A 24,910-nucleotide genomic window follows, 5' to 3' on the forward strand; every position below is an offset into this window, starting at 1 on the left:
ACACCATGGCCACAGATATGTCCCCTTTGTACATACGTTTTACATGTTATATATTTTCTGTAAATATGTTGTGAAGATTGTTAGGCTATAGGTTCCATGTAAATACGTTCTATAGGTTGTTGTTGTTATAGGGTTTCTTATAATGAAAAGTGTTCTCTAAAGCCTAGGATCTGCTGATCTTAGGTAAATAAATACTATTTCTTTTTAAAAGCACACGTCTCTTTGCAATTCCTTTGGGCACAGGCAGCGTTTGCACAGTTGTGGTTTCCACTTGCTCTGGCTCCCCGGGCCTGGGGGGTCCCTGTGTGCGGGGACGTCCCACTGAGCCAGCACTGGGCCCTGCTCGTGGTCCTGGGCTGGGCCAGGGCCGTGTCCCCAAGAGCAAAGCTGTCACCAGCAGACAGGGGGCTCTGACAGGAGCAGCCCCTGCAGCGATGCCACCTAAGCAGGCAGGAAACCTTCTGCAGCCACGGGACTCCTGGCCATGAGGCCACAGGGAGGCCATGAGGCCCCGTTCATGCCCTGAAGGCCATGGCAGCCTCGGGACCTGTGCGATCTGCATCTGGGCTGCTGCAGGGGCTGCTGTTTCAGCCTTGGAGCCTCCAAAGGCTCCGGCCTCTGCTTCCTCCCCGCTTTGCATTGCCCTGTGCCCACATTGTTCAAGAGACAAAAGCCAAGCGAGGGGATCCTCGCCCTGCCCGCGTTCCTGCTGCAGGCAGCGGCCACTGGCCCCTGTCCCCCCTTGGCTGACAGCTGCAGGGGCACTGGCTGGGGGCTTTGGGCCCAACAGGGCCCCCAGCTCAGCCCCTGACCCAAAAGCCCCGTGCTCCCCCAGCATCCCCATCAAGGGGCAGGAGGAAAGGGATGAAAATACCCACCACGCTCCAGAAAAGATTGGTCTGAGGGATGGATCCTGTCTGGGGTTCACACCTCACTATGACAATCAAGGGCTCTGCCATCAGCCTGCTGACCCAAAATCTCAAGTCCTACCACAATAAAACCAGCTGATTAATTGATACCTCAGGATTTCATCTTGCACACAAATGTCCCCTGCTACTAAATCATTCCTAAGGGCTTGCAAGCTTCAACCTGCAGATTTCAGCTTAGGACCATTGAACACAGAGCCAGGGCAAAGGCAAATCCACGCCGAAATTACCCAGAAATTCTAGAAAACACCTTGTGCCGATCGTTATACCTTTCTGGTTGGATCAAGGAGCGTTTATCTAGGCCACAGTCACTCTTGCACGGAAAGAAAGGAAATGCAGCTGCTGAGCGGGAAGATGAGGAACATCTCCATGCCCTGAGCAGGAGCCACGGAGCAGCCTTTGGTGGCATTGCTGCAGGGGCCCCTCCCTGCTCCTCCTGTCAGAGCCCCCTCTCTGCTGGTGACACCTTTGCTCGTGGGGACACGGCCCTGCCTCGGCCCAGGAACGTGAGCAGGGCCCAGTGCTTGGTCAGTGGGACCGCCCTGTGCACAGGGAGCCCCAGAAACACCAAGATCTGGCAGAAGTTTGCTCAGCTGCTCTTTCCAGAAACTGCATCCCAGGAAAATTCAATCTCTGCCTCTGCCAAAGATCATTTCCTACACACTGGTGATCAGAAACCTTCTGCTGGACTTCCTCCACCAAAAACATCCCCACAGCCCTGGAGGAGATACCAGGGGCACCGTTAAAGCCTCCAAAACACTGCACAGGCACCCAGGATCACCAGCTTGCCATCTCTTTCCATCTGCTTCAGGCTCCCTGCTCTGCTCCTGTTCATTTTCTCCTCCTCTCTCCATAACTTTGGCAAGCACAGAGCTCCCAGGCTTTGGTGATTCCCAAGGCCAGCGCCTTGCAGGGCTTGTGGGACACCCCAGGCCTGATGTCCCCCGTTGTTCCCAGAGAAGCTGCTGAGTGCCAGAGGAAGCCACAAAGTTGCTGAGGGCACTCAAGCACCTTCCCTGTGGGGAAAGGCTGAGAAAGTTGGGGCTGCTGAGGCTGGAGAGGAGAAGCTTGAGTGGAGACCTCAGAGCACCTTTCCACTGAGTGAAGGGCCCACAGGGAAGCGGGAGGGCCACTCTTCCTCAGGAACTGCAGAGACAGGACAACGGGAAAGGGGATCGAACGGAAAGACAGCTGGAATAGATTTGATGATGGGAAGAAGTTTACTGTGAGGGTGTTTATCCCGGAGAAAGGCACCTGGGCAGAGAGGCTGTGGATGCCCCATCCCCAGCAACATCCAAGGCCAGGCTGGACAGGGCCTGGAGCAACCTGGTGTGCTGGGAGGCTGCTCAGCTTGGAACCAGGTGATCTTTAGGGCCCCTTCCAAGCCAAACCGTTCAGGGATTTGATCATTCCACCATCCCCATCTGCCACTGTCGAGTGTGGCACTGTGACATCACAGCTGGCAGAGCGATGCAGCTGGAATGTCCAGGACCTGGAAATGAGCACGGACAACACCTCACCAACGGTCAGTTGTCACTCAGTCTCCGCTCTGGGCGTCAGTACTGAGCTGCTCCTGCTGCCTGGACTTCTCCTGCTTCCTGGACTTCTCCTGCTGCCTGTCCTGAAACACCAAGCCCAGCAGGATGTGCACTCCTATCCCAGGGAAGGTACAGGACCACGCCAGGCCGGGGGCACCCCAACTACCCGGGCAGGCCACGGCCTTGTGGGGATGGTGTGGGACAGGGACCCCACTGAGAGGTTGTGCTTCCTCTCACAGTCAACCGGAGACGCTGTGGAGGACATGGAAGTGGACATGGTGCTGGACACAGAAGAAATGATGGAGGTGGACGTGGAAGAGTGTGTTGAGGACATGGAGGTCGATGTGGAGGACAGCATCGAGGACATGGAGGTGGATGAGAAGGATGAAGAGGAGCCCATGATCCTTGGATGAAGATGGAGCCTCCACAGAAGAACAGGCCGATGCTCCCCATGTCCTGCCCAAGGCAGAGTGGATCCACCACCTGCTCCACCCTGCTCTGCCTCTGGACCATGTCAGCCCCATCCCGGCGCCTGGAGCCTGGCTCCCAGTCCCAGCTGGCCTCAAGGCTAGCAGCAGAGTCCTGCCCTGCTGCTGCCTTTCTACCAACGATGGCCTTCCAGGACGTTCCTCCAGACACCATGGCCACAGATATGTCCCCTTTGTACATACGTTTTACATGTTAGATATTCTCTGTAAATATGTTGTGAAGATTGTTAGTTTATAGGCCCCATGTAAATACGTTCTATAGGTTGTTGTTGTTATAGGGTTTCTTATAATGAAAAGTGTTCTCTAAAGCCTAGGATCTGCTGATCTTAGGTAAATAAATACTATTTCTTTTTAAAAGCACACGTCTCTTTGCAATTCCTTTGGGCACAGGCAGCGTTTGCACAGTTGTGGTTTCCACTTGCTCTGGCTCCCCGGGCCTGGGGGGTCCCTGTGTGCGGGGACGTCCCACTGAGCCAGCACTGGGCCCTGCTCGTGGTCCTGGGCTGGGCCAGGGCCGTGTCCCCAAGAGCAAAGCTGTCACCAGCAGACAGGGGGCTCTGACAGGAGCAGCCCCTGCAGCGATGCCACCTAAGCAGGCAGGAAACCTTCTGCAGCCACGGGACTCCTGGCCATGAGGCCACAGGGAGGCCATGAGGCCCCGTTCATGCCCTGAAGGCCATGGCAGCCTCGGGACCTGTGCGATCTGCATCTGGGCTGCTGCAGGGGCTGCTGTTTCAGCCTTGGAGCCTCCAAAGGCTCCGGCCTCTGCTTCCTCCCCGCTTTGCATTGCCCTGTGCCCACATTGTTCAAGAGACAAAAGCCAAGCGAGGGGATCCTCGCCCTGCCCGCGTTCCTGCTGCAGGCAGCGGCCACTGGCCCCTGTCCCCCCTTGGCTGACAGCTGCAGGGGCACTGGCTGGGGGCTTTGGGCCCAACAGGGCCCCCAGCTCAGCCCCTGACCCAAAAGCCCCGTGCTCCCCCAGCATCCCCATCAAGGGGCAGGAGGAAAGGGATGAAAATACCCACCACGCTCCAGAAAAGATTGGTCTGAGGGATGGATCCTGTCTGGGGTTCACACCTCACTATGACAATCAAGGGCTCTGCCATCAGCCTGCTGACCCAAAATCTCAAGTCCTACCACAATAAAACCAGCTGATTAATTGATACCTCAGGATTTCATCTTGCACACAAATGTCCCCTGCTACTAAATCATTCCTAAGGGCTTGCAAGCTTCAACCTGCAGATTTCAGCTTAGGACCATTGAACACAGAGCCAGGGCAAAGGCAAATCCACGCCGAAATTACCCAGAAATTCTAGAAAACACCTTGTGCCGATCGTTATACCTTTCTGGTTGGATCAAGGAGCGTTTATCTAGGCCACAGTCACTCTTGCACGGAAAGAAAGGAAATGCAGCTGCTGAGCGGGAAGATGAGGAACATCTCCATGCCCTGAGCAGGAGCCACAGAGCAGCCTTTGGTGGCATTGCTGCAGGGGCCCCTCCCTGCTCCTCCTGTCAGAGCCCCCTCTCTGCTGGTGACACCTTTGCTCGTGGGGACACGGCCCTGCCTCGGCCCAGGAACGTGAGCAGGGCCCAGTGCTTGGTCAGTGGGACCGCCCTGTGCACAGGGAGCCCCAGAAACACCAAGATCTGGCAGAAGTTTGCTCAGCTGCTCTTTCCAGAAACTGCATCCCAGGAAAATTCAATCTCTGCCTCTGCCAAAGATCATTTCCTACACACTGGTGATCAGAAACCTTCTGCTGGACTTCCTCCACCAAAAACATCCCCACAGCCCTGGAGGAGATACCAGGGGCACCGTTAAAGCCTCCAAAACACTGCACAGGCACCCAGGATCACCAGCTTGCCATCTCTTTCCATCTGCTTCAGGCTCCCTGCTCTGCTCCTGTTCATTTTCTCCTCCTCTCTCCATAACTTTGGCAAGCACAGAGCTCCCAGGCTTTGGTGATTCCCAAGGCCAGCGCCTTGCAGGGCTTGTGGGACACCCCAGGCCTGATGTCCCCCGTTGTTCCCAGAGAAGCTGCTGAGTGCCAGAGGAAGCCACAAAGCTGCTGAGGGCACTCAAGCACCTTCCCTGTGGGGAAAGGCTGAGAAAGTTGGGGCTGCTGAGGCTGGAGAGGAGAAGCTTGAGTGGAGACCTCAGAGCACCTTTCCACTGAGTGAAGGGCCCACAGGGAAGCGGGAGGGCCACTCTTCCTCAGGAACTGCAGAGACAGGACAACGGGAAAGGGGATCGAACGGAAAGACAGCTGGAATAGATTTGATGATGGGAAGAAGTTTACTGTGAGGGTGTTTATCCCGGAGAAAGGCACCTGGGCAGAGAGGCTGTGGATGCCCCATCCCCAGCAACATCCAAGGCCAGGCTGGACAGGGCCTGGAGCAACCTGGTGTGCTGGGAGGCTGCTCAGCTTGGAACCAGGTGATCTTTAGGGCCCCTTCCAAGCCAAACCGTTCAGGGATTTGATCATTCCACCATCCCCATCTGCCACTGTCGAGTGTGGCACTGTGACATCACAGCTGGCAGAGCGATGCAGCTGGAATGTCCAGGACCTGGAAATGAGCACGGACAACACCTCACCAACGGTCAGTTGTCACTCAGTCTCCGCTCTGGGCGTCAGTGCTGAGCTGCTCCTGCTGCCTGGACTTCTCCTGCTTCCTGGACTTCTCCTGCTGCCTGTCCTGAAACACCAAGCCCAGCAGGATGTGCACTCCTATGCCAGGGAAGGTACAGGACCACGCCAGGCCGGGGGCACCCCAACTGCCCGGGCAGGCCACGGCCTTGTGGGGATGGTGTGGGACAGGGACCCCACTGAGAGGTTGTGCTTCCTCTCACAGTCAACCGGAGACGCTGTGGAGGACATGGAAGTGGACATGGTGCTGGACACAGAAGAAATGATGGAGGTGGACGTGGAAGAGTGTGTTGAGGACATGGAGGTCGATGTGGAGGACAGCATCGAGGACATGGAGGTGGATGAGAAGGATGAAGAGGAGCCCATGATCCTTGGATGAAGATGGAGCCTCCACAGAAGAACAGGCCGATGCTCCCCATGTCCTGCCCAAGGCAGAGTGGATCCACCACCTGCTCCACCCTGCTCTGCCTCTGGACCATGTCAGCCCCATCCCGGCGCCTGGAGCCTGGCTCCCAGTCCCAGCTGGCCTCAAGGCTAGCAGCAGAGTCCTGCCCTGTTGCTTCCTTTCTACCAACGATGGCCTTCCAGGACGCTCCTCCAGACACCATGGCCACAGATATGTCCCCTTTGTACATACGTTTTACATGTTAGATATTTTCTGTAAATATGTTGTGAAGATTGTTAGGCTATAGGTTCCATGTAAATACGTTCTATAGGTTGTTGTTGTTATAGGGTTTCTTATAATGAAAAGTGTTCTCTAAAGCCTAGGATCTGCTGATCTTAGGTAAATAAATACTATTTCTTTTTAAAAGCACACGTCTCTTTGCAATTCCTTTGGGCACAGGCAGCGTTTGCACAGTTGTGGTTTCCACTTGCTCTGGCTCCCCGGGCCTGGGGGGTCCCTGTGTGCGGGGACGTCCCACTGAGCCAGCACTGGGCCCTGCTCGTGGTCCTGGGCTGGGCCAGGGCCGTGTCCCCAAGAGCAAAGCTGTCACCAGCAGACAGGGGGCTCTGACAGGAGCAGCCCCTGCAGCGATGCCACCTAAGCAGGCAGGAAACCTTCTGCAGCCACGGGACTCCTGGCCATGAGGCCACAGGGAGGCCATGAGGCCCCGTTCATGCCCTGAAGGCCATGGCAGCCTCGGGACCTGTGCGATCTGCATCTGGGCTGCTGCAGGGGCTGCTGTTTCAGCCTTGGAGCCTCCAAAGGCTCCGGCCTCTGCTTCCTCCCCGCTTTGCATTGCCCTGTGCCCACATTGTTCAAGAGACAAAAGCCAAGCGAGGGGATCCTCGCCCTGCCCGCGTTCCTGCTGCAGGCAGCGGCCACTGGCCCCTGTCCCCCCTTGGCTGACAGCTGCAGGGGCACTGGCTGGGGGATTTGGGCCCAACGGGACCCCCAGCTCAGCCCCTGACCCAAAAGCCCCGTGCTCCCCCAGCATCACCATCGCAGAGGCCCTGGGAAATCCCACGCGTTCCAGGAGAGAAATTCTCCTACTAACTAAACCAGTCTTTTCTCAGAGGGTTCCAAGCGGAAAGTCAGCAGCAGCTGAGGTTTAAAGCACTTTTAAAAAGGTGGTTGCAGGGAAGGGGTGACCTCCAGGGAGCCTGGCAGTGCCTAGTGTGCAGGTGAGGTTGTGGGGCTGAGCCCAGCTGGGACACAGTAGCTGGCTGAGCCCCTCACATCTGATCCCAAGGCTCAGAAAGCAGTTTCAGAGCACCTGCTGCAGATACTTCAAAGGGCTAAATCTCATTCAAAGAAGCCACATTGTCGATTTAGTTTCGGTGTCATGGTATGAGAAACCATGAAGGTGCCTCTGAATGTGCACTCAGGGCACTTTCACCACCATCCCAAAGGGATCACAAAGGACAAGTCTCTGCTTCCAGCACTGCTGAGCTCCAAACCCAGCAATTAAGTCTCAGGAAGAGGCAGTAATTGAGCACACCTGGGAGCCTGGCCTCTAATAAAAGGCATGAATCCCACAGCCCACCCCTGCACGGCCTTGCATGTCTGTACCTTTTCCTTCTTCTCTCTTCTTTTGTTCCACTTTCCCCATTTTCTCTGTCTGGGAGTTTGGCTTCTCTCTCTCCAGTCTCCAGGTTCAGCCGCACGTGTGATCCTGCCGGAACAGCCTGACCTACAAACAAAGGTCACCTTAATTCATGGCCCGTGCACTGCTCCAGCTTTGGGAGGAACTGGGAGCTGAGGGCACATTCTCTTCCCTGGGAGAAGGGGAGAAAAGCTTCATCCCACATGGTGAGGAGTGGTATATCCACCACTGCCCCTGCTCCCATCCAGCAGCCCCCTTAAGGGGTTGTTTTTCCCTCCCAGAAATGCCACCCTGAGCCACCAAAGGTGTCCCTGTGCTGACAGGCTGGCTCTGAGCCACAGTGGAGGTGGAACCCTGAACCCAGCAAACCCTGGTTCCTTCGTCCCTTCCAGCCCAGTTCCTGGGAGAGCACCAAAACTCCACACCAGAAGTAGATTTGGAGGCTACATGGAGAAAGGGGAATTGCTGCTGATTGGGGCAGACAGAATAAAATGCATCTACCAAAGGGAAATCAAAGCATCCCACGGAGTACAGCCAGGTACGCTGCACATCAAGGCTGTGCTGGTGTGCAAATGCTGTATTAAAGGGAATTTACGATCATTACTATCTGCCAACAAAAATACACAGAATACATTAAGCTTTGGTTTTAAATGCAGAAATTGGAAAAAATATTTTTTTATAAACCAGGAAATTTTAAATGCAGAAAAAATAGGAAATTCAGAGTGTTTTTCAGCAGTTCACCACAAACACATCTCGACGGCCAGCCCAGCACTGCGGTGAAGAGGAGGCAATATTTGGTTGCTATTTCTTGATGGCATTTCTTCTTCTCTTAATGCAGGAATTCTGCCTGCCCAGGACAGCAAGGCTGCAGCTGAATAGCCACTGAGCTGCTCACAGGTGGACAGACAGACCACAGCTTCCTCCCTCCTGAGGAGGATTCCCTATTCAGCCTTTCCTTTCTCTCTTCCTTTTATCTAAAAAGATACCTGGGATAGAGTAACAGCTTGCAGGAGACAGGGAGCATCTCCTACCAAAGGGAAGTGAAGACGAGGGTAATTATTTTGTACCATAAATGTACTCACAGACAAAAAGCTCTGGTCTTGGGAACAACTGGATTGATCCTTCCCTGTTCAAGCCCAAAGAGACATTTCGCTGATCAAAGGACCTGGTGCTTCCTACATGAGACTGGGATGTTTGTCACAATTCAGACAGAAATATTTCAAAGCCTGTAGTCATCCAGTTGGTATAAATGCATTTAGAAAAAAACAGGAAAATCCAGCTTGGAGGATTTCCTATTAAAACAAGGTTTGCATTTCTGGTAGACCCTCTTTCTCTCCATCAGTCCTGTCCACTGGAGGTTGCATTGGTTGGATATGTAAGAGGACATGTGATTATCTCCCCATCTTAAACTATGGGAGGACAGGCTTGGAATGCTTCCCATGGACAGATCCCAACCTCCTCCCACTCCTCAAACTTGTGATATGCAGGACCTTTAATCTTTGTCTGTCTATGGGAGCATCCTCCCACGCTGAGAGTTGGGCTCTGCAGGAATTTGCTGTGGCCCTCGCCGGTGGTGGAGCTGGGAGGAGGAGTCAGAAAGGACTTTGTAGGATCTCCATGAAAAGGGCAACTCCACATCTCCTGTCTCTGGCTCACCGAGACAGGGCTCTGCCAGCAAGGAAAACACAGCAAAGGATCACCTGCTCTAGTGGGACACGTCCATGCCCACGGCAGGGAGGTGGAACGAGATGAGCTCTAAGGTCCCTGCCAGCCCAGGCTGTTCCAGGACAAAATGCCATGGCGTGCTGAGCAGAGGGCGCAGGAGGACAATCCTGTCCTCTACAGCCACCGCCACACTCAGGGGGCAAAGCGAGGGGCGAGTCGGGTGCCTCCCCCCGCAGCCAGCGTCCTTCCCTTCCCTGGCCGTGTCAGCAGCACTGGGCCAGCCAGGGCACAGCCCCAGCAGCAGCTCTGGGCTGTCACCAGCCAGGGCACAGCCCCAGCAGCAGCTCTGGGCTGTCACCAGCCAGGGCACAGCCCCAGCAGCAGCTCTGGGCTGTCACTAGCCAGGGCACAGCCCCAGCAGCAGCTCTGGGCTGTCACCAGCCAGGGCACAGCCCCAGCAGCAGCTCTGGGCTGTCACCAGCCAGGAACAGCCCTGCCAGGGCAGCTCTGGCTGCAGCCAGCCACATCAGCCTGCCTGGGCAGAGGAGGGAGGTGGATGGGCTTTGCTTGAGAGAATCATCCTAAGGGAAAGCACAGGAGCAGGCCCAGGAGGAGCCCAGCCTCCCGTTTCTATTCTCAGCCAGCAGGAAATAAAACCCAACCCAGACCTGGTGCTGACGAGCTGCACACCCAGCACCGCCAAATTACAGAGGCTGCATCAGCCAGGACACAAACTCTTCCTGCTTCTGCTTTGCACATGGAATGAGATTTAACCAAGAGCATCCCAACCCCAGAGCAAAACTCTGATGTGTTTAAGCAGCTCTTGGCACTTCAGGGATTTCTCCTTGCCGCTCTGCACAGTAGCCCAGGTTCATGGCACAGCAGGACAAATGCACTGCTTTAATAAATAAACCATGAAAAACATCTCTGCTTTCAACAAAAAGATTGACATTGCCATTTAAAAATGTTACAGCTGTTCAAGGAAGGTCTTCTGTCTTATTTAGTTTGGGGTATTTTGAAGTCAAAAGTCTGTTTGAGGGTGGGTTGACTTGAATAATGTGATTAAAATTGCTGATTTAGACGAATAAGCTGGAAATCCTGAATTTTAATCATGTTTCAGTATGTAGCTTCTAGACATTTCCCTTAAAAATAGTTGATTCTCTTTGATTCCTATAATTTGATAGTATTCAACAACTGGGAGCACACACTGGAGCAATACATATGTAAGCAATTACACAGCTTCACATGCTGCTAAAACAGAATCATTCTGTTAATAGCTTTTTCCCGAGAGAAATTAATTTTTTACTTATTGTTTGCATTAAGTTGCATTTGGGAAATGAAACTCAATTAAAAAAATATCAAAACACATCTATATTTAAGCCATTTTGTAGCATTTTTTTCTCCTTGACACCTCAGACAAATAAAAGATGTGTATCCACAGGTAGGCACTGCCTAGATGTCTTGCTGAATGGTCCCTCTTCCCTGAGAGCTGCAAATCCTACAGCTGCCAGACCTCATCCCTTGCTCCTCATAAAGGGAAAGAAGAGTTTCCATTCTAATTAATTTCCCAGCTCTAAATCAACTACCCAGTGAGTAGAAATAGCTGTGAAATCCCCTCCACGAACCTGCCAGAAGGGCTACAGCTGTGGAGGGGGAAGCAGCAAACTCCCACCCCCACAACTGGTTTGTACGCCTTAGCACTTAAAAAATATCCCACGCTTGGGATTTTTTTAGCCACAGCTAAAATAAATTAAAATAAATTAAAAATAAAGTCACAGAATCATAGAATCACAGAATGGTTTGGGTGGAAAGGAATCTTGAAGCTCATCCAGTGCCACCCCTGCCATGGCAAGGACACCTCCCGCTGTCCCAGGAGGCTCCAAGCCCTGTCCAGCCTGGCCTTGGGCACTGCCAGGGATCCAGGGGCAGCCCCAGCTGCTCTGGGCACCTGTGCCAGGGCCTGCCCACCCTCTCAGGGAAGGATTCCTTCCCAATATCCAGTCTGAACCTGCTCTCTGTTTGAATAGGTGTTACTGCATTGCCTTGGGGCGATGGATCGAGAGAAAGCCGCAGGGTCTGAGCAGAGCTCCAGCCTCTGCTGCCCCTCAATCACTCACTGCCTCACGCCAAAAAGACAGTGCCCAACAGGTGAAGCACTCCCAGAGGATAAAACCCTTGTCACTGCACAAACGACAAGGTCTTTATTGGGAATAAATGTCAGAGCAGAGCGACAGCGTTTATTTTCCAAACAGGAGACGCTGATCCTGTGGCGACACTGCAGGGATGGTGTTATTCCTGTTCCTGATTTAATCCCTTTATCAGCTGCAGAAGCACCAGGACAGGCTTTGGTCTCCCATGCCAGCTCTGACTGACACTGCTGTCCCCACAAGCCGTCCCCACCCCGGGGACTCTGCAGCCCAAACCACCCCTCCGAGCATTAGCACTCATTTATTTGGATGCGCTCTGTCCATAAAGTTGCTTAAAGAGACGCCAAGGAAGACTTTCATTTATAGCCCCATTCTTTTAATCTTGGTCAGGCAGATTTTTTCAGACATCTGTTTATATCTCCTTTTAATATATTGGATGGAGCAGCAGCACCAGGCAGCAGCTCACTCGCAGGGGCTCTGCTGACATTTATAAACCGAAGCGATTTCTCCTGTGTGCTTTATGTTATCAGCTAAACCTGTCCACTTAAATTATTGCCTTGTAACCAAATCACGACTATCTGTTACTCTGCTCTGTGCACACTTCCCAGGCTCTATACCAATATCAAGCTTTGCAGAGGCTGAAAACAAGATGATAAATAAATAAACGAATGGAAAACAGGACATGCTTCCACCAGGCTCACAACAGAGGGAGGATCAGGCACGTTGTGTACCACATTACTAAAAGCAGAGGGCTGCTGTGTGGAATATGCAGCGATATCCAAAGAACCCCATCTCTCTTTATCTAGATCAACCAAATGACCAGCTGGGTTTCCTCAGTCAAGGAGAAAGGTCTCATCCTGCCCAGCTCCTTCTCAGCACATCATTCCACAGCCTGCTGGCCACAAGTGGGTTTGTGTTCCATCATGGGGACAGGGCTGAGCCCCAACCCACTGCACAGCCATGGGCAGGTGCAGGGTACATCCTACACTGACTTGCAAACCAAGGCTGTGCAATGATTCACTCACTCCTGGCAGTGGCTCCCCATCCCATCATCCCATCCCATCCCATCTCATCCATCCCATCATCCCATCCCATCCCATCATCCCATCCCATCCCATCATCCCATCCCATCATTCCATCCCATCATCCCATCCCATCTCCCATCCCATCCCATCATCCCATCCCATCATCCCATCCCATCCCATCATCCCATCCCATCATCCCATCCCATCATCCCATCCCATCCCATCTCCCATCCCATCTCCCATCCCATCCCATCATCCCATCCCATCATCCCATCCCATCCCATCTCCCATCCCATCCCATCATCCCATCCCATCATCCCATCCCATCATCCCATCCCATCCCATCATCCCATCCCATCATCCCATCCCATCCCATCTCCCATCCCATCATCCCATCCCATCCCATCCCATCCCATCATCCCATCCCATCCCATCATCCCATCCCATCATCCCATCCCATCATCCCATCCCATCCCATCTCATCCATCCCATCATCCCATCCCATCCCATCCCATCCCATCATCCCATCCCATCCCATCCCATCTCATCCCATCTCCCATCCCATCATCCCATCCCATCTCCCATCCCCAGCCCTTGGACAAAGCTGCCAGCCACTGACTGCCCAGCAAGAGGAGCCCAAGAGGGACACGAGGCTCTCCCCCTGCAGCACCGCTGTCCCCATGGCAAAAAGATCACAAAGATGGATCCAGCTCGCCGAGGCAGAGCCCCAGCTTGTCCCCAAGTGAGCATCCTTATTTGCCATTGTAAGAGAATTCAAAAATCTATCAAGGGTTTGAAAACAAGCCCCAGTTATGAGTCAGCAAGAGGCTCTGCAGCTCTCAAAAATTACCTCAGTATGTGAGCAAGCCTCAGATAACATCTACCTTCCTTTACTCTTTGTTTCTCTCCACTAAGAGAGTGAGGGAAAAGGGACTTTCTTTCTAGTACAGGCAACAAAGGAATCTGGAATCAATATGTGAATGTTCCAGCAAAACACACCAACAGTGCTGCAGTATTGAAATAATCCCACTGACAGCATCCACAATGAGTTATCTGATGGCACCTTCTCCGTTAATAAAATAATGATTAAAAACGAGAGGAGACAAATCCCAGGGAGCAGCAGAGCTCCTCACAGCTGCATCCCCGACTCCAGGAGCCACCAGGGCTGGGGAACTGGCCAAGGCCAGGGCATCACGTGCTGGTGGCACACAGGGGACAGTGTGCCTGCCTCCAGTTGTGCCTGGGTGGATGGGACTGTCCCATGCCACAGAGGAAAACAGAGCAGCCAGGCCCAGTCTGGGGGACTCAGCTCACACCCTGACCTGGACACTTGCCGCTGAGCAAGGAAGCAGCAAAGCCTGCCTCCAGTTTTTTTCCTTTCTTTCCTACAAAGGCAAGTCCTACTGCTCTCCAGATTGTTTGTTACTTCAAAACAGAACATTTTTACACACAAAAGGAAGATATGTAGCAGGCACAGTTAAGTAAGAGATGGATTACTGATGGGAAGAAGAGGTCCATAGCCTGAATCTCATTTAGTTTCTTTCTGTCCCTTTTTCACTCAGCTACAGCCTTTTGCATTAGTTCACTGTCTGGCACTCACTGCTCCTCCCAATTAAGTGTCATTGGAAAATGTCATTAATGCTCTGTGTCACCTGTTCCTGGTACCTGGTGGAGAAGTTTCACAGCACCAGGCCTGGGGGCTCCCCCAACACCCCCAGCATTCCCCACCTCGGGCAGGGAGGAAGCTCAGACACCTGTGTGCCCGTTCCAAGTACAAACTCCCGTGATGCTGGAAGAAATGCTATACAAATCCACTCCCTGTGCAGCTCTCACTCCCACTGCACTGCTGGGAAGCCCCAGCTGCCTGCTGAGCACAGCATCTCCCCAGAGAAGCACCAGCCAGCTCACTGCCTCTTGATTTCTCAGGTAACCAGTGACAGCAGGGGCTTTGTTTCCTACCAAAATTGATTCTAGAGAAAACTCTTTTATAAAATCACTGCATGCTGTCCTTTATGCATGTTCATAAAGTGTCCCTTCAGCCTGGGCTCTGCAGGGGATGGGCTGCAGGATGAAGTCCTGTGTTGCAGTCCACAACCTCAGGATCTCGTCCAGGAAGCCGCAGGGTTCTGGGGACCAGCATGGAACACCCACGAGCCGGGCTCCCGGTTCATGAAACCATTTATTCAGCATGGGAACAAACCCAGATCCAGAACAGAGAGCCCCGAACAGAGGCACGGCAGGGGTTTTTGAGGGACAGAACTCTTGAGGGTCTTCACCCTTGAGGGTGGAGTTCAGGGTCAGGGACCACTGGAAACACAGCAAGGGAGAAACCCCCAGGGACTCAAAGCCAATCAGAACCCCTGGGCTGCTCTGCACAAGGGGTTTGGGGTGGGACAATGGAACTCTTTTGCCTCCCCCAGGCAGGTCACCACAGCCCTGGGGTGATGCAGATGCCCAGTGCCACTGTGCCAGCTCTCCCAGCGCTGCCCAGCTCTGCCCAAAGGAGCTGTGCTGCCTCTGCCTGCGAGCGACCAGTCCTGCTGGTGCCAGCCTGGATCCATCGCCGCTGCTATCTAATCCTTTCCCACAGCGCTGACAAGGACAGAGATGCCCTTTTCTCCCTGGGATTGCAGAGGAAACCCTAAGAGAGGAGTTTTGTCCTTACAGCATGAGCCAACAAGTCACACTGCTGCTTCCCTTTGCCTCCCAGGGCACCCAGACACTCAGGGCAGGGCCTGATCCTCAAGCCACAGATTTCACAGAGGGTCTCCCAGAAAGCCCTAGTTCTTCCCTGAATGGGATGAAGTGTTAAGAGACTGAATGAAGAGTTAAAAGCACCTCAACAAAACCAAGGAAGTCTCATGTAAGACACTTCAGCTGGATAGTTTATCTGACAAACCTTTCTGTGACATTCCAAGCTATGTTAATAAATATCCTGGAAATCGACCTGTCAGAATGGTGATGTCAAAGTACGACATCTCCTCCAACACTGACTGTGTCCTGCTCTGCAGTGGAGCAGGAACAGAAGCCATCTGAAATACTTTCAACTTGCCAAGGGTGAATCTGTCTCCTGTTCAACACCCAGCACTGCAAAGCCATTCCTGGGAAAGCCCCAAAGCCCCCCTGCTCTGACACATCCCGACACCAAGTGTGCTCCTGCCCAGGCTCCTCACAGGTCTCAAAGCAGCAGCACTGCTTTCTGCTGGACTTGAACTCCACTTGAACAGGGAGCAGGAAAAGAATTATGGAATTGGGCTGGAAGGGATCTTAAAGATCATCCAGTTCCAGCCCTCCTGCCACAGGCAGTGACGCCACCCCAGAAGGGCTGATCCCATCCCAGTTTCTCATTTAGCTAGAGAAGTGACCCACTGGTGCTTGCTGTGCTACTGCTCTGCTCTGGCTGCTGCCACAGAGCTCTCTGGCTGGGCTCCTCACAACCAGGATTACAGGGAGACACCCTCCCACAGCAACCCTTGGGAGAACTTTCTTGCACCCTGTGATTTTTAATGCCAACTTTGCTGCAATAACCAGGTCTTTAAGCACCATCCATCAGACTTTCAGCTCAAACTCGTTTGGCTGGAAAGAGTTTTAGAGCCACTCTTTTGTCCCAGCACTGAGAGGTCTTCTCTGTAATTTGTTCCCCTCTGCAAATAGAATGGAAACGTTTTTAGAATGATGCCAGAATCCAATCCCTCCTCCCGTGATTCAATCCACAGCCAGCAAAGAACAAAGCCTCACAGGGAAGGGGCTCTCCAATAAGTAACCCTTGATCAGAGGTGTGAAAGCACCATTCCATTTGGCCATTGAGCTGGACAGTGCTCACAGCTGCCCCTTTTCTCTGACCCAGGGCTCTCCTGTGGCCCTGGGATTTCTGCTCTCCCAGCTGGCAGCCGGTGCTGAGCGCCCTGAGCGCTGCTGGGGGAGCAGAGGCAGCTCGTGAGCGCTGGGCTCCCTCCTCACACGCCTGCCAAATCCACTCGGCTTCTCCTCCAGCTCCTGCTGCAAGAGGGAGGGAGCGGCAGGCGGGCCCCTGGGCACAGGCAGGGCCAGAGTGGGTCCCTGTGACTGCCACCCACCCTCACTGGCAAGGAGGGTGGAGGAGGATGATGATGATGGCATGTGTGGCCCAGCCTGGTGCCCAGAGCTGAGCCACCTGGCTGCTGGACATCCAGCAAACCTCGTCCCTCTTGTGGGGAGGGGAGCCACGAGCACAGGAGGGGTGGCACACACAGGGCACAGCATGGAGTGCCTGGGCCCTCTGGGAAGTCTCAAAGTGATGGAAGAGAAGGGGGAGGAGGAATCTCAGGGAAGGAAGGGGTGACAGGAAGGCTGGAGAGGGAAATACAAGGTCTCTGATGGAGACACTGCTGCAGCATCTCTGATGTATCTGCTGCTGCTGCAAGAGGGAAATGCCTCCTGTGGCAAAGAGCTCCCGCAACAAGTGCCCTGCCACCTCCCTCCTGGGAGGGCTGCTCTGTCTCGCAGCGCAACAGCAGCAAACACACCAGGAAAAAATTAATAAGCACAGGGAAGGAAGAAGAAGGGTTGTCCTTTCGTAGAGTGGGCACAGCATTGCATTTTCTCAGCAAACCCTTCTCCCTGCTTTAAGGCAGGCATGCAGTGAGTTACCACAGCGTGCAGCAGGAGCCATGTGCTCAGGATTCAATAGGAGGCACTTGATTTGTTTTTTCTTCTGATTTCCAGCTTGAAGTCTGTGAACTGTAGCAGTTTAGAGAGTTTAATCCCACAAAGGTCCAAGCAGAAGAAACAGAGAGACCAAAGGTATCCAGCCACACTCTGATATTTCATCTCTCAAACACACCAGGCTGCAGAGACACTGCAGCAACCTCTGCCTCACCATGTCCCCAAGTCAGCATCCATGAGAGGCTTATTTACAAAAGCCAGTTTTAATCCCTCTCCAACTCACTACATTACTTATCCCCCAAGCCAATGCTACAATCCATTCAATAATTGTCATCCCTCAGGTCTATTTGTTACTCCAGAGAGCCCATCTGGGATGCTGAAGGCTTTGATGCATTCAGAGAAGATCAATGCAAGATGTAGGCAGAGAAGGACAAGGCAGCTGACCAGGAGAATTGAGAACCTGACAAAAGGAACTGAGGCTGATATTAATTTTGTGGAATTTTAGGCATTTAATGCCATTTGAGAGAGACACCACTGGCTTCTTTATGAGAGGGAGATTAGCACCTCCAGAACATCATCAACCATCGTGTCTCCCACATCTGTCACCCTCAGAGAGCCTCTCCTCTCTCAGGGACTCATGAGATGGCCACCAAAGAAGCTACCAATGTGGAGGCACAGAAAGGACACAATAATCCATCAGGACCAACACCAGTGTGAGAATCAGGAGGTTTAAAATGGCCATGGTTAATCTGTGGTTGGAAACGAGGAGCTGAAAGCTAAAAGTGCACAACTTGAGGAGGGTAAAGGGGCAAAAAAGGGAACTGTTTTCCAAGGGAAGGCTGGGAAGCTCAAGTAGGGCCGCTCACAACCAGACCTCAGCATTCTCTGTTCCTGTCCTCAGCCTCTGAGTCTGTAACTCAGCGCTGAAATCGCAAAGACACAACACGTATGACACAAACTCCCTTCTCCCAGCTCCAGCTCCCAGCGGGAGCATTTCAGGACACACTGTGCTGCTGGCAGGGTGTGCAGCTGATCGCCTCAGATCCCATCTCTGCTCCATGTGTGTCAGCCGGCTCCTCTCACCCACGGCCCAGCACCGGCAGCTCCCCAAGCCCGGAGTGTCCCGCAGAGCCAAGGGCTCCGCACGCGTTGGGCCAACGCTGGCCAGCTCAGCGCTGGAAGGTGCCTGATCCGACCCACCCGACTGCGAGACGAGCAGGATGGATGGGAAAGAACCGCCTGCCAAGGCAGAGTGAGAACAAATTTGGATAATAAAAGCTGGAATAAGAAGATGCCTTGGAGAGCGCGTTGGGATAGTGCTTTGCGAAGCTTCAATTTAAAGCCTTGTTTCTACAGCTAACGCAGTCGTAAGGGACATTAGCCTAATTTCTGTCAAGAGAACTTGTCAACACTGCAGTATTTAAGATAGACACTAAAGACGTGTTTTATCTCACAGATAGATCACTGGGAAAGGAGGGAGCTGTGCCACACTTGGTTCACAGGAAAATAAATTGATGTTCTCCCTGGGCCTAATTGGTGGATGCTGTTTTATAGCACCACATGCATGAGCAGCCTCACATTTTATCAGTGTGCAGCTGAGATCGGTGCCAGATCCACGGTGGGGTTAGATACAGGGGCCCACAGGGACTTCAGATGGGCACCCAAGGACACAGAGCTGGGCATTTTCCAGCCACAGAGTAGCTGAAACATCTGGCCATGTCCTGAAGGGTCAGGTCCTTCTACTGATGGTGCTCACCAGCTGAGCCACAACTGGTGGGGTGTGACTTCAGGGCCAAGGGGAGAAAACTGGTGGTAGAAGAGAATTGGCTTTACTTCCTCAGGACCACCAGCATGAACTTGCCTGGCCTGGTTTTTAGAGACGCTCCAAGGTGAGTCAATAGAAAGCAAGGAAAAGAGAGGCCATACCCTGCAGCTTTAGGAAAGAAGTGTTATCATGACCCTGCTGCCGTCATACCCCACTTTGAGGAACTAAAACATTCCCAGGAGTGTCCTAATACTGGCATGCCTCCACACACCCCACATGCCAGCCTTGGAGCTGGGCTCAAGATGTGCCCAAGATAATGCTGGTGCCACAGCACAAAGGCTTGTCCCACGGGGGAAAGCTGAAAATGCCCTTTTATTGTGGTTGTTACAGGGAAATAACAGCCATGTAACCTTGTCCCAGCCTTGGAACAGAGCTCAGCTTGCAGAGGAAGCCTGAGGGAGCGTGACCCTGAGCTGCAGACTCGAGGGCAGGAGGGTGGCTCTGCTCTGCTACAGATTCTGCATTTGCACAAGAACTAAATCACTACAACAGCTAGAAATGTCCCTCGGGAAGGAAATCCTCTCAAAGATAAATCAATAACTCAGTGTAATTTTAGCATGCAGCCAGGAGAATTTACATTGCCAGGAAGGCTGAGAGCTCTGCCACAGAGCCACAGCATCATCAAACAGCCCTGCAGCAGACCCTGCGCAAGAGCTCAGGCTCTGGGTGTTCACAGCAAAGCCACGAGTCTGGGCTCTGCATTTTGGGACTCCACAGACCCAAATCAGAATGGCACCAGCAGGGATGTGGTCCAGCCAAATTCCCTTGGGCCAAACCCACCTTTCCCTTTCCTCCTCTGCTGCAGCAAGGCTGCTCCCTGCAATCACGGCAGGGCTGGCAAAGGCTCCAGATCCCTGCAGGATCTGAGGTGAGGCACACACAAAGCACAGCTGAACCAGAAGCAGAGGGGGAGTGCTCCAGCCACAGCCTCTGCCCTGGCCAGGGGGTTCCCACCAGCCAGGCCACCCACAAAACAGCACCGCAGGGATGTGCCGTGGCCCCCGGTGATTAATGAGACTGCAATTTACGTAATTATATTAATGCTAAGTACACTTGGACCAATAAGTTCAAGGGAACTAATGACACTTCAGAGCACAGTTCAACACTGAGCAGTAACTCCAGCAAAAAAAGGAAAAAAGAAAAAAAAAGGAAAGGCCCCTAATTATTCAGTAGCTCTTCTCCCAGATTCTCAGGGTCAGCTTGGAGGAGAAGGTGGCCTGAATTATATTTTCATTTCCAGAACATCAACAGAATTGCTAAGTGAGTTCCAGTGGCAAGGTCAGAGCCTGCCCATGGTTATGCATGCCAGCCCTGTCCCTTCCCCAGCTCGGCAAACAGGCCTGGGCTGCCGTGTCCCCTGCCACTGCCGCGCCCTGCTGCTCCCGGGGACCAGCTCCTGTGCCAGTGTTTGTCCTGGTCCCCAGCACGGATGGACAGACAAACTGAGCCCTGGGACACAGGACTGGCTCCTGTCCCAGTGTTTGTCCTGGTCCCCAGCACGGATGGACAGACAAACTGAGCCCTGGGACACAGGACTGGCTCCTGTGCCAGTGTTTGTCCTGGTCCCCAGCACAGACAGACAAACTGCAACAACCAGTTCCTCAGAAGCCAAGTGTAGCCTCCATGTCTGGGAGCCTGTTCAGGGTAAGCCCGAGGAGCAGACAGCCCAAAGCAGCCAGCAGAGATTTGTGCCACGCAGCCCACCCCAGATGGCCTGTTGGTACAGCCACAGCCTCTGCCAGACGTGGAGCCTGTGCCAGGGCATGGAGGGCTGGGAAAGGCTGTGCCCACACACACAGAGCTCTTCCCCTGGTACAGCCCACCTGGAGCCATGGAAGCATTTTGGAGTGTCTGTGCTGGCCACCGTTGTGTCACTCCTCACAGGCTCCTCTGGTGCCAACAGGCTCTCACAGATTGTGCCATCAGTGCTGATGTGCTCCAAGAGCCTCTGTCTGTGAATCCAACTTTACACAGTTACAAATGCAGCCTGTGCTTCTGTATTACCTGATTGAGACTTGGACTTTTACAAGGGATGGAGGGACAGGACACATGGAATGAATCCCACTGCTAGAGGGCAGGGATAGATGGGATATTGGGCAGGAATTGTTCCCTGGCAGGGTGGGCAGGCCCTGGCACAGGGTGCCCAGAGCAGCTGTGGCTGCCCCTGGATCCCTGGAAATACCCAAGGCCAGGCGGGGGCTTGGAGCAGCCTGGGACACTGGGAAGTGTCCCTGCCACGGGATGGGGTTGGAATTGGATGAGCTTTAAGGTCCCTTCCAACCCAAACCATGCTGGGATCCAATAACTCTGCACCTCTGGCATGCTGAGATCTGCCAGCAGAGCTGCCCCAAGGGACAAGGTGGGTGCTTGAAGCTGAAGGTGCATTATGACCACCCCACACAAAGCCAGGACAACAACTTGTTACACTCCTTCAACACAGAACATGAAGCTGCCTGAGGAGCCAGGGCAGAACTCTACAAAGACAACACAAAAGAGGAGACCCCACAAGCCTCTCATGACCCCTGTGCCTGACTGAAAGCCAAACCCAAATTAAATGAACCAAAACACGTTTGGTGTCTCAGGATTGCACTCAGAGCTCTCCTGGTGCCTTCCAGGCTCAGCAGCAACACCCAGAACAGAGAACATGCAGAAGGCAACTCAGTGATGATTAGGAAGACACATATGAAGTTATCCATCACAGAGCAACCTGTGTGCACCTAAATGTCCTGCAGTACAATCAGAAATCAATAGCAAGACGCAGAAACCCTCAACCACCAAGTAAAATATAAAGAACACTTGTAATATTGATTTTGAAAGCACCTTGGTGAAGACCGTTGAGAAGAAACCTGAGAAAGCAAAGCAAAATGCCTGAATTGAAACCTTTCTCTTTTTTCTCCCTCAAAAAGACATTAATAATGGATTTTCAATGCAAGAAGAAAAACTGAAACCCACACCAGATTCTCCTGGTAATAACAGCTTTCTGCAAAGCCCAGCTATTAATGTAACAGGGACGTCCATCAATCAAGCACACAGAAAGTACTTTGAGAGCTAAAAAAAGAGCATGCAAACATCTGCTTTTGGCAACTTAAATTTTGCCCTTAAGCACAAGGAACATAATAAATTATCAGGAGGTTGGGCTTGAACTTGTTTTCCTCCATCCTGGACCTAAATGCTGAGGATAAGGATGAAGGTACACAAACATGCTGCTGCTGGGATTTCTCCTGACAAAAAATGGGAGAAAGGAGCACAGTTTTATTTGTGTTTTCATTTGAAAACACTGGTGTAAGGGGTCACCAAACAGGGTGTAGCATCTCCCTGTCTGCAGTTCAGGGAGCTCCTGTGAACCTTTTCCACATCCAAGACTGCTGGAGCTGTCCCACAGCGGAGCGACATGTGTGCCAGTGTGCTCCAAGGTGCCCATGGCATCCCTCCTCACCCAGCTCCTTCCCTGCTCCCCGTGGAGCTGTGGTGACTTTGGCAGGTCCTCAGTGCCCTCATCAACCACCACGTCACACTTGGGGTCCAACTACGCAGCTGAGCACTGCCTGGGGTGTCCCAGCAAACCCCAGAAAAGCTGGGTTTGCTCCAAGGAAACGTCTGCAGAAAGCAGCTGGGGTGTCCCCACGCCTCCAGCATCTCCTCCCCTGTAAAACACAGCAGGTCAGAGCAAGTGCTGGAAATAATGAACACAATTTACTGATTCCAGCACAGGAGGCTGCAGGCATGGCTGCAACTAAGTCTTCATAATTCCAAAGAGTGACACCATAAAATGGCATTATGGAAGGCTGTATTTACTGTCTCCCCATGCTTTTCTCTCCAAGGTGCCACGTTACACTTAATAACAGTTTTCTCCCCAGCTGCCAGTGCTGCAAACCCTGACAAGCTAATGGTCGGGCCAGCCCTCCCCCAGCCACACACATCTCCACCCAGCACACAGCCTCGGTGGCAGGAGCAGGCAGAAATGAGGAAACCAGCGCTGTCCAGCCCATCCCCTCCGTGCTGGCTCTGCAGGGCCCTGCCGTGCAGCAGGACAGGAGTTTTGTCCCTGTGAGTGATGCAGAGGAGCAGCAGCTGCTGCAGGATGGTACCTGCATGCCCAGGGACCTGCTGGGACAGGAGCAGCCCTGTCCTGCCCTCCTGGGAACAGCACGGTACTGCCAGCAGAGCAGAAACTATTGCCTGCTGTCACAGCAAGCTCTGGGCAATCGGCACATGCTTGTGGAGAATCATGGAGAAACAGAGGTCCTCATGGAGAACCATGGGAAACCAAAGGTCCTCATGGAGAACCAGAGGTCCTCATGAAGGACCATGGGAAACCAAAGGTCCTCATGGAGAACCAGAGGTCCTCATGAAGGACCATGGGAAACCAAAGGTCCTCATGGAGAACCAGAGGTCCTTATGGAGGACCATGGAGAACCAAAAGTCCTCATGGAGAACCAGAGGACCCCTGGGTCTTTGTGCCAGAACTGCAGGAAACCTCCCCATTCAGCATTCCCAGCTCGGCTACCACTGCAGTGTGGTTCCATGGTTCCAGATTTAGCTTTTGGACCATGGATAGTTTTTCTGGAGCATGGTCTCCACTGAGCTTCTTGTTCACCCTGCTGGTGTAGTGTTCTAAGCCTGCAAGAAAATCACCTTGGAGCTTCAGGCAGCGCCTTGGGGGCGGACGGAGACTTGACAAGTACAAAGGTGCCGTTGTTCCATCCCTGCCTGCATCACCTGCACTGCAGAAGGCACAAAAGAAATCGTGTGAACCATCTTTAGTCCTCCTCAGAATAAAAAAGGGCAACAAAAAAACCCAAACTCACATCTATCAGTTTATCAAGTACAGCAGACAGTACAAACAGGGAGTGCAGGTGTGTTCAACCTGAGAACATCGCAGTGGATGGATGAGAGTGTGAATATCTCCTCATCTCCTTCACACCTCTGACCACAGCCTGGGCTGGAGGAGTCTCCATCTCCCTTCTCTTGTGCCAGCTGACAGCTACAAGCTCTCCTCAGCAGCCTCGCTCTGCTCCTCCTCCAGGACAAGTCCTTTCCCTGTCAGAAAGCAATCCAGAGGCTTAAAGAGCATCTGAAGAGATCAGCGTATGGAAGGATGATGAAACAGGAGTCAAGTGAAAAGCCTCTTAACTTCTCTTCCAGCAAAGGCTCTGCCCTCATGGGGCACTTACCCTGCAGCCTCTGGCTCCTGGCTCTAGCCCTCTGAGCCCACAGCTCCCCAGAAGCTCAGACGTTTTCTGCTGCCTCTTTTCAAAGAAGACCTTTGTGTGCTTGCCCCACCCAGACTGCAGCTGATATTAGTGGGGGAGCAGTCAGCTCCCCCAGTCAGCACCACCAGGGCTTGCAGCTCTCTGTGAAGCCACCTTGAGATATTTTGTCTCAAAAACGCCACTGCCACACAGTCCCTGACAGACGAGGCTGGAAACACCTCTGGGATCAACCCCTGCTCAGGCAGGGTCACCTCCAGCCCTAGGCCTGCGCTCAGGAGGGTCTGGGATGTCCCAGGACTCCACCACCTCTCCTGTGGAGCTGGCCTGCTCCAGTCACCCTGCAGTAACCAGACTGTTCTATGTTTAAGCAGTGTTCTCAGTATGTTTTGCCGTGGAGGTGTTTTGGAATGGCAGCACAGCCAACGGGACAGCAGCCACTCCTCCAGCTTTCCCTCAGACAGTCTATAAATACCTTCACTCCACCTGTAAAACCATCCCAAGTGCCACCTCCTTACAGCTCCAGCTAATCCAGATACAGCCAGGGATAACAAGTTTTTGTGTATTATCCGGTGAAGAACAGGGAGATAACTGTAATTAGCAGCACCCTGGTTAGCAGGTGGAATGATAGTGTAATTAATGAAGATCAGGTGGGCTTTGTGTCAGATAAGAAAAGCAGCAGATTCTATCAAAATGTAAATGCAGCTTAAAATCCAGCCTCGGTGATCACTTAGAGATGTTTTTAGAAA

The 24,910-nt window shown here is 52.9% G+C and overlaps 1 protein-coding gene and 2 long non-coding RNA genes across 4 annotated transcripts in view; 1 reads left to right on the forward strand and 2 right to left on the reverse strand.

Annotated features, from left to right (window-relative positions):
• SIL1 (SIL1 nucleotide exchange factor) overlaps positions 1-24,910 on the reverse strand; it is a 103,726-nt gene that overhangs the window by 46,554 nt on the left and 32,262 nt on the right. The window contains exon 4 of the mRNA XM_088063778.1: positions 7,612-7,732. Within this exon, the coding sequence (XP_087919904.1) occupies positions 7,612-7,732 (121 nt within the window). The remainder of the gene's footprint in view (positions 1-7,611; positions 7,733-24,910) is intronic.
• On the forward strand, positions 7,717-10,537 carry LOC148182992 (uncharacterized). Its single transcript, XR_015774050.1, has 3 exons — positions 7,717-7,851; positions 8,038-8,183; positions 8,484-10,537. It is a non-coding gene; the product is annotated as an uncharacterized LOC148182992 (long non-coding RNA).
• Positions 22,782-24,727, reverse strand: LOC148182993 (uncharacterized). Of its 2 annotated transcripts, none has more exons than XR_015774036.1 (3): positions 24,637-24,727; positions 23,760-23,991; positions 22,782-23,675 (listed from the first exon to the last, which is right to left on the reverse strand). It is a non-coding gene; the product is annotated as an uncharacterized LOC148182993 (long non-coding RNA). The 2 variants fall into 2 exon arrangements; XR_015774035.1 differs by lacking the exon at positions 24,637-24,727 and adding an exon at positions 24,126-24,572.

The sequence above is a fragment of the Pseudopodoces humilis genome, chromosome 17 (assembly GCF_049639895.1).
Source record: "Pseudopodoces humilis isolate 2021_Gansu_Grassland_sample_001 chromosome 17, ASM4963989v1, whole genome shotgun sequence".
In the NCBI taxonomy this organism is placed as follows: domain Eukaryota; kingdom Metazoa; phylum Chordata; class Aves; order Passeriformes; family Paridae; genus Pseudopodoces; species Pseudopodoces humilis.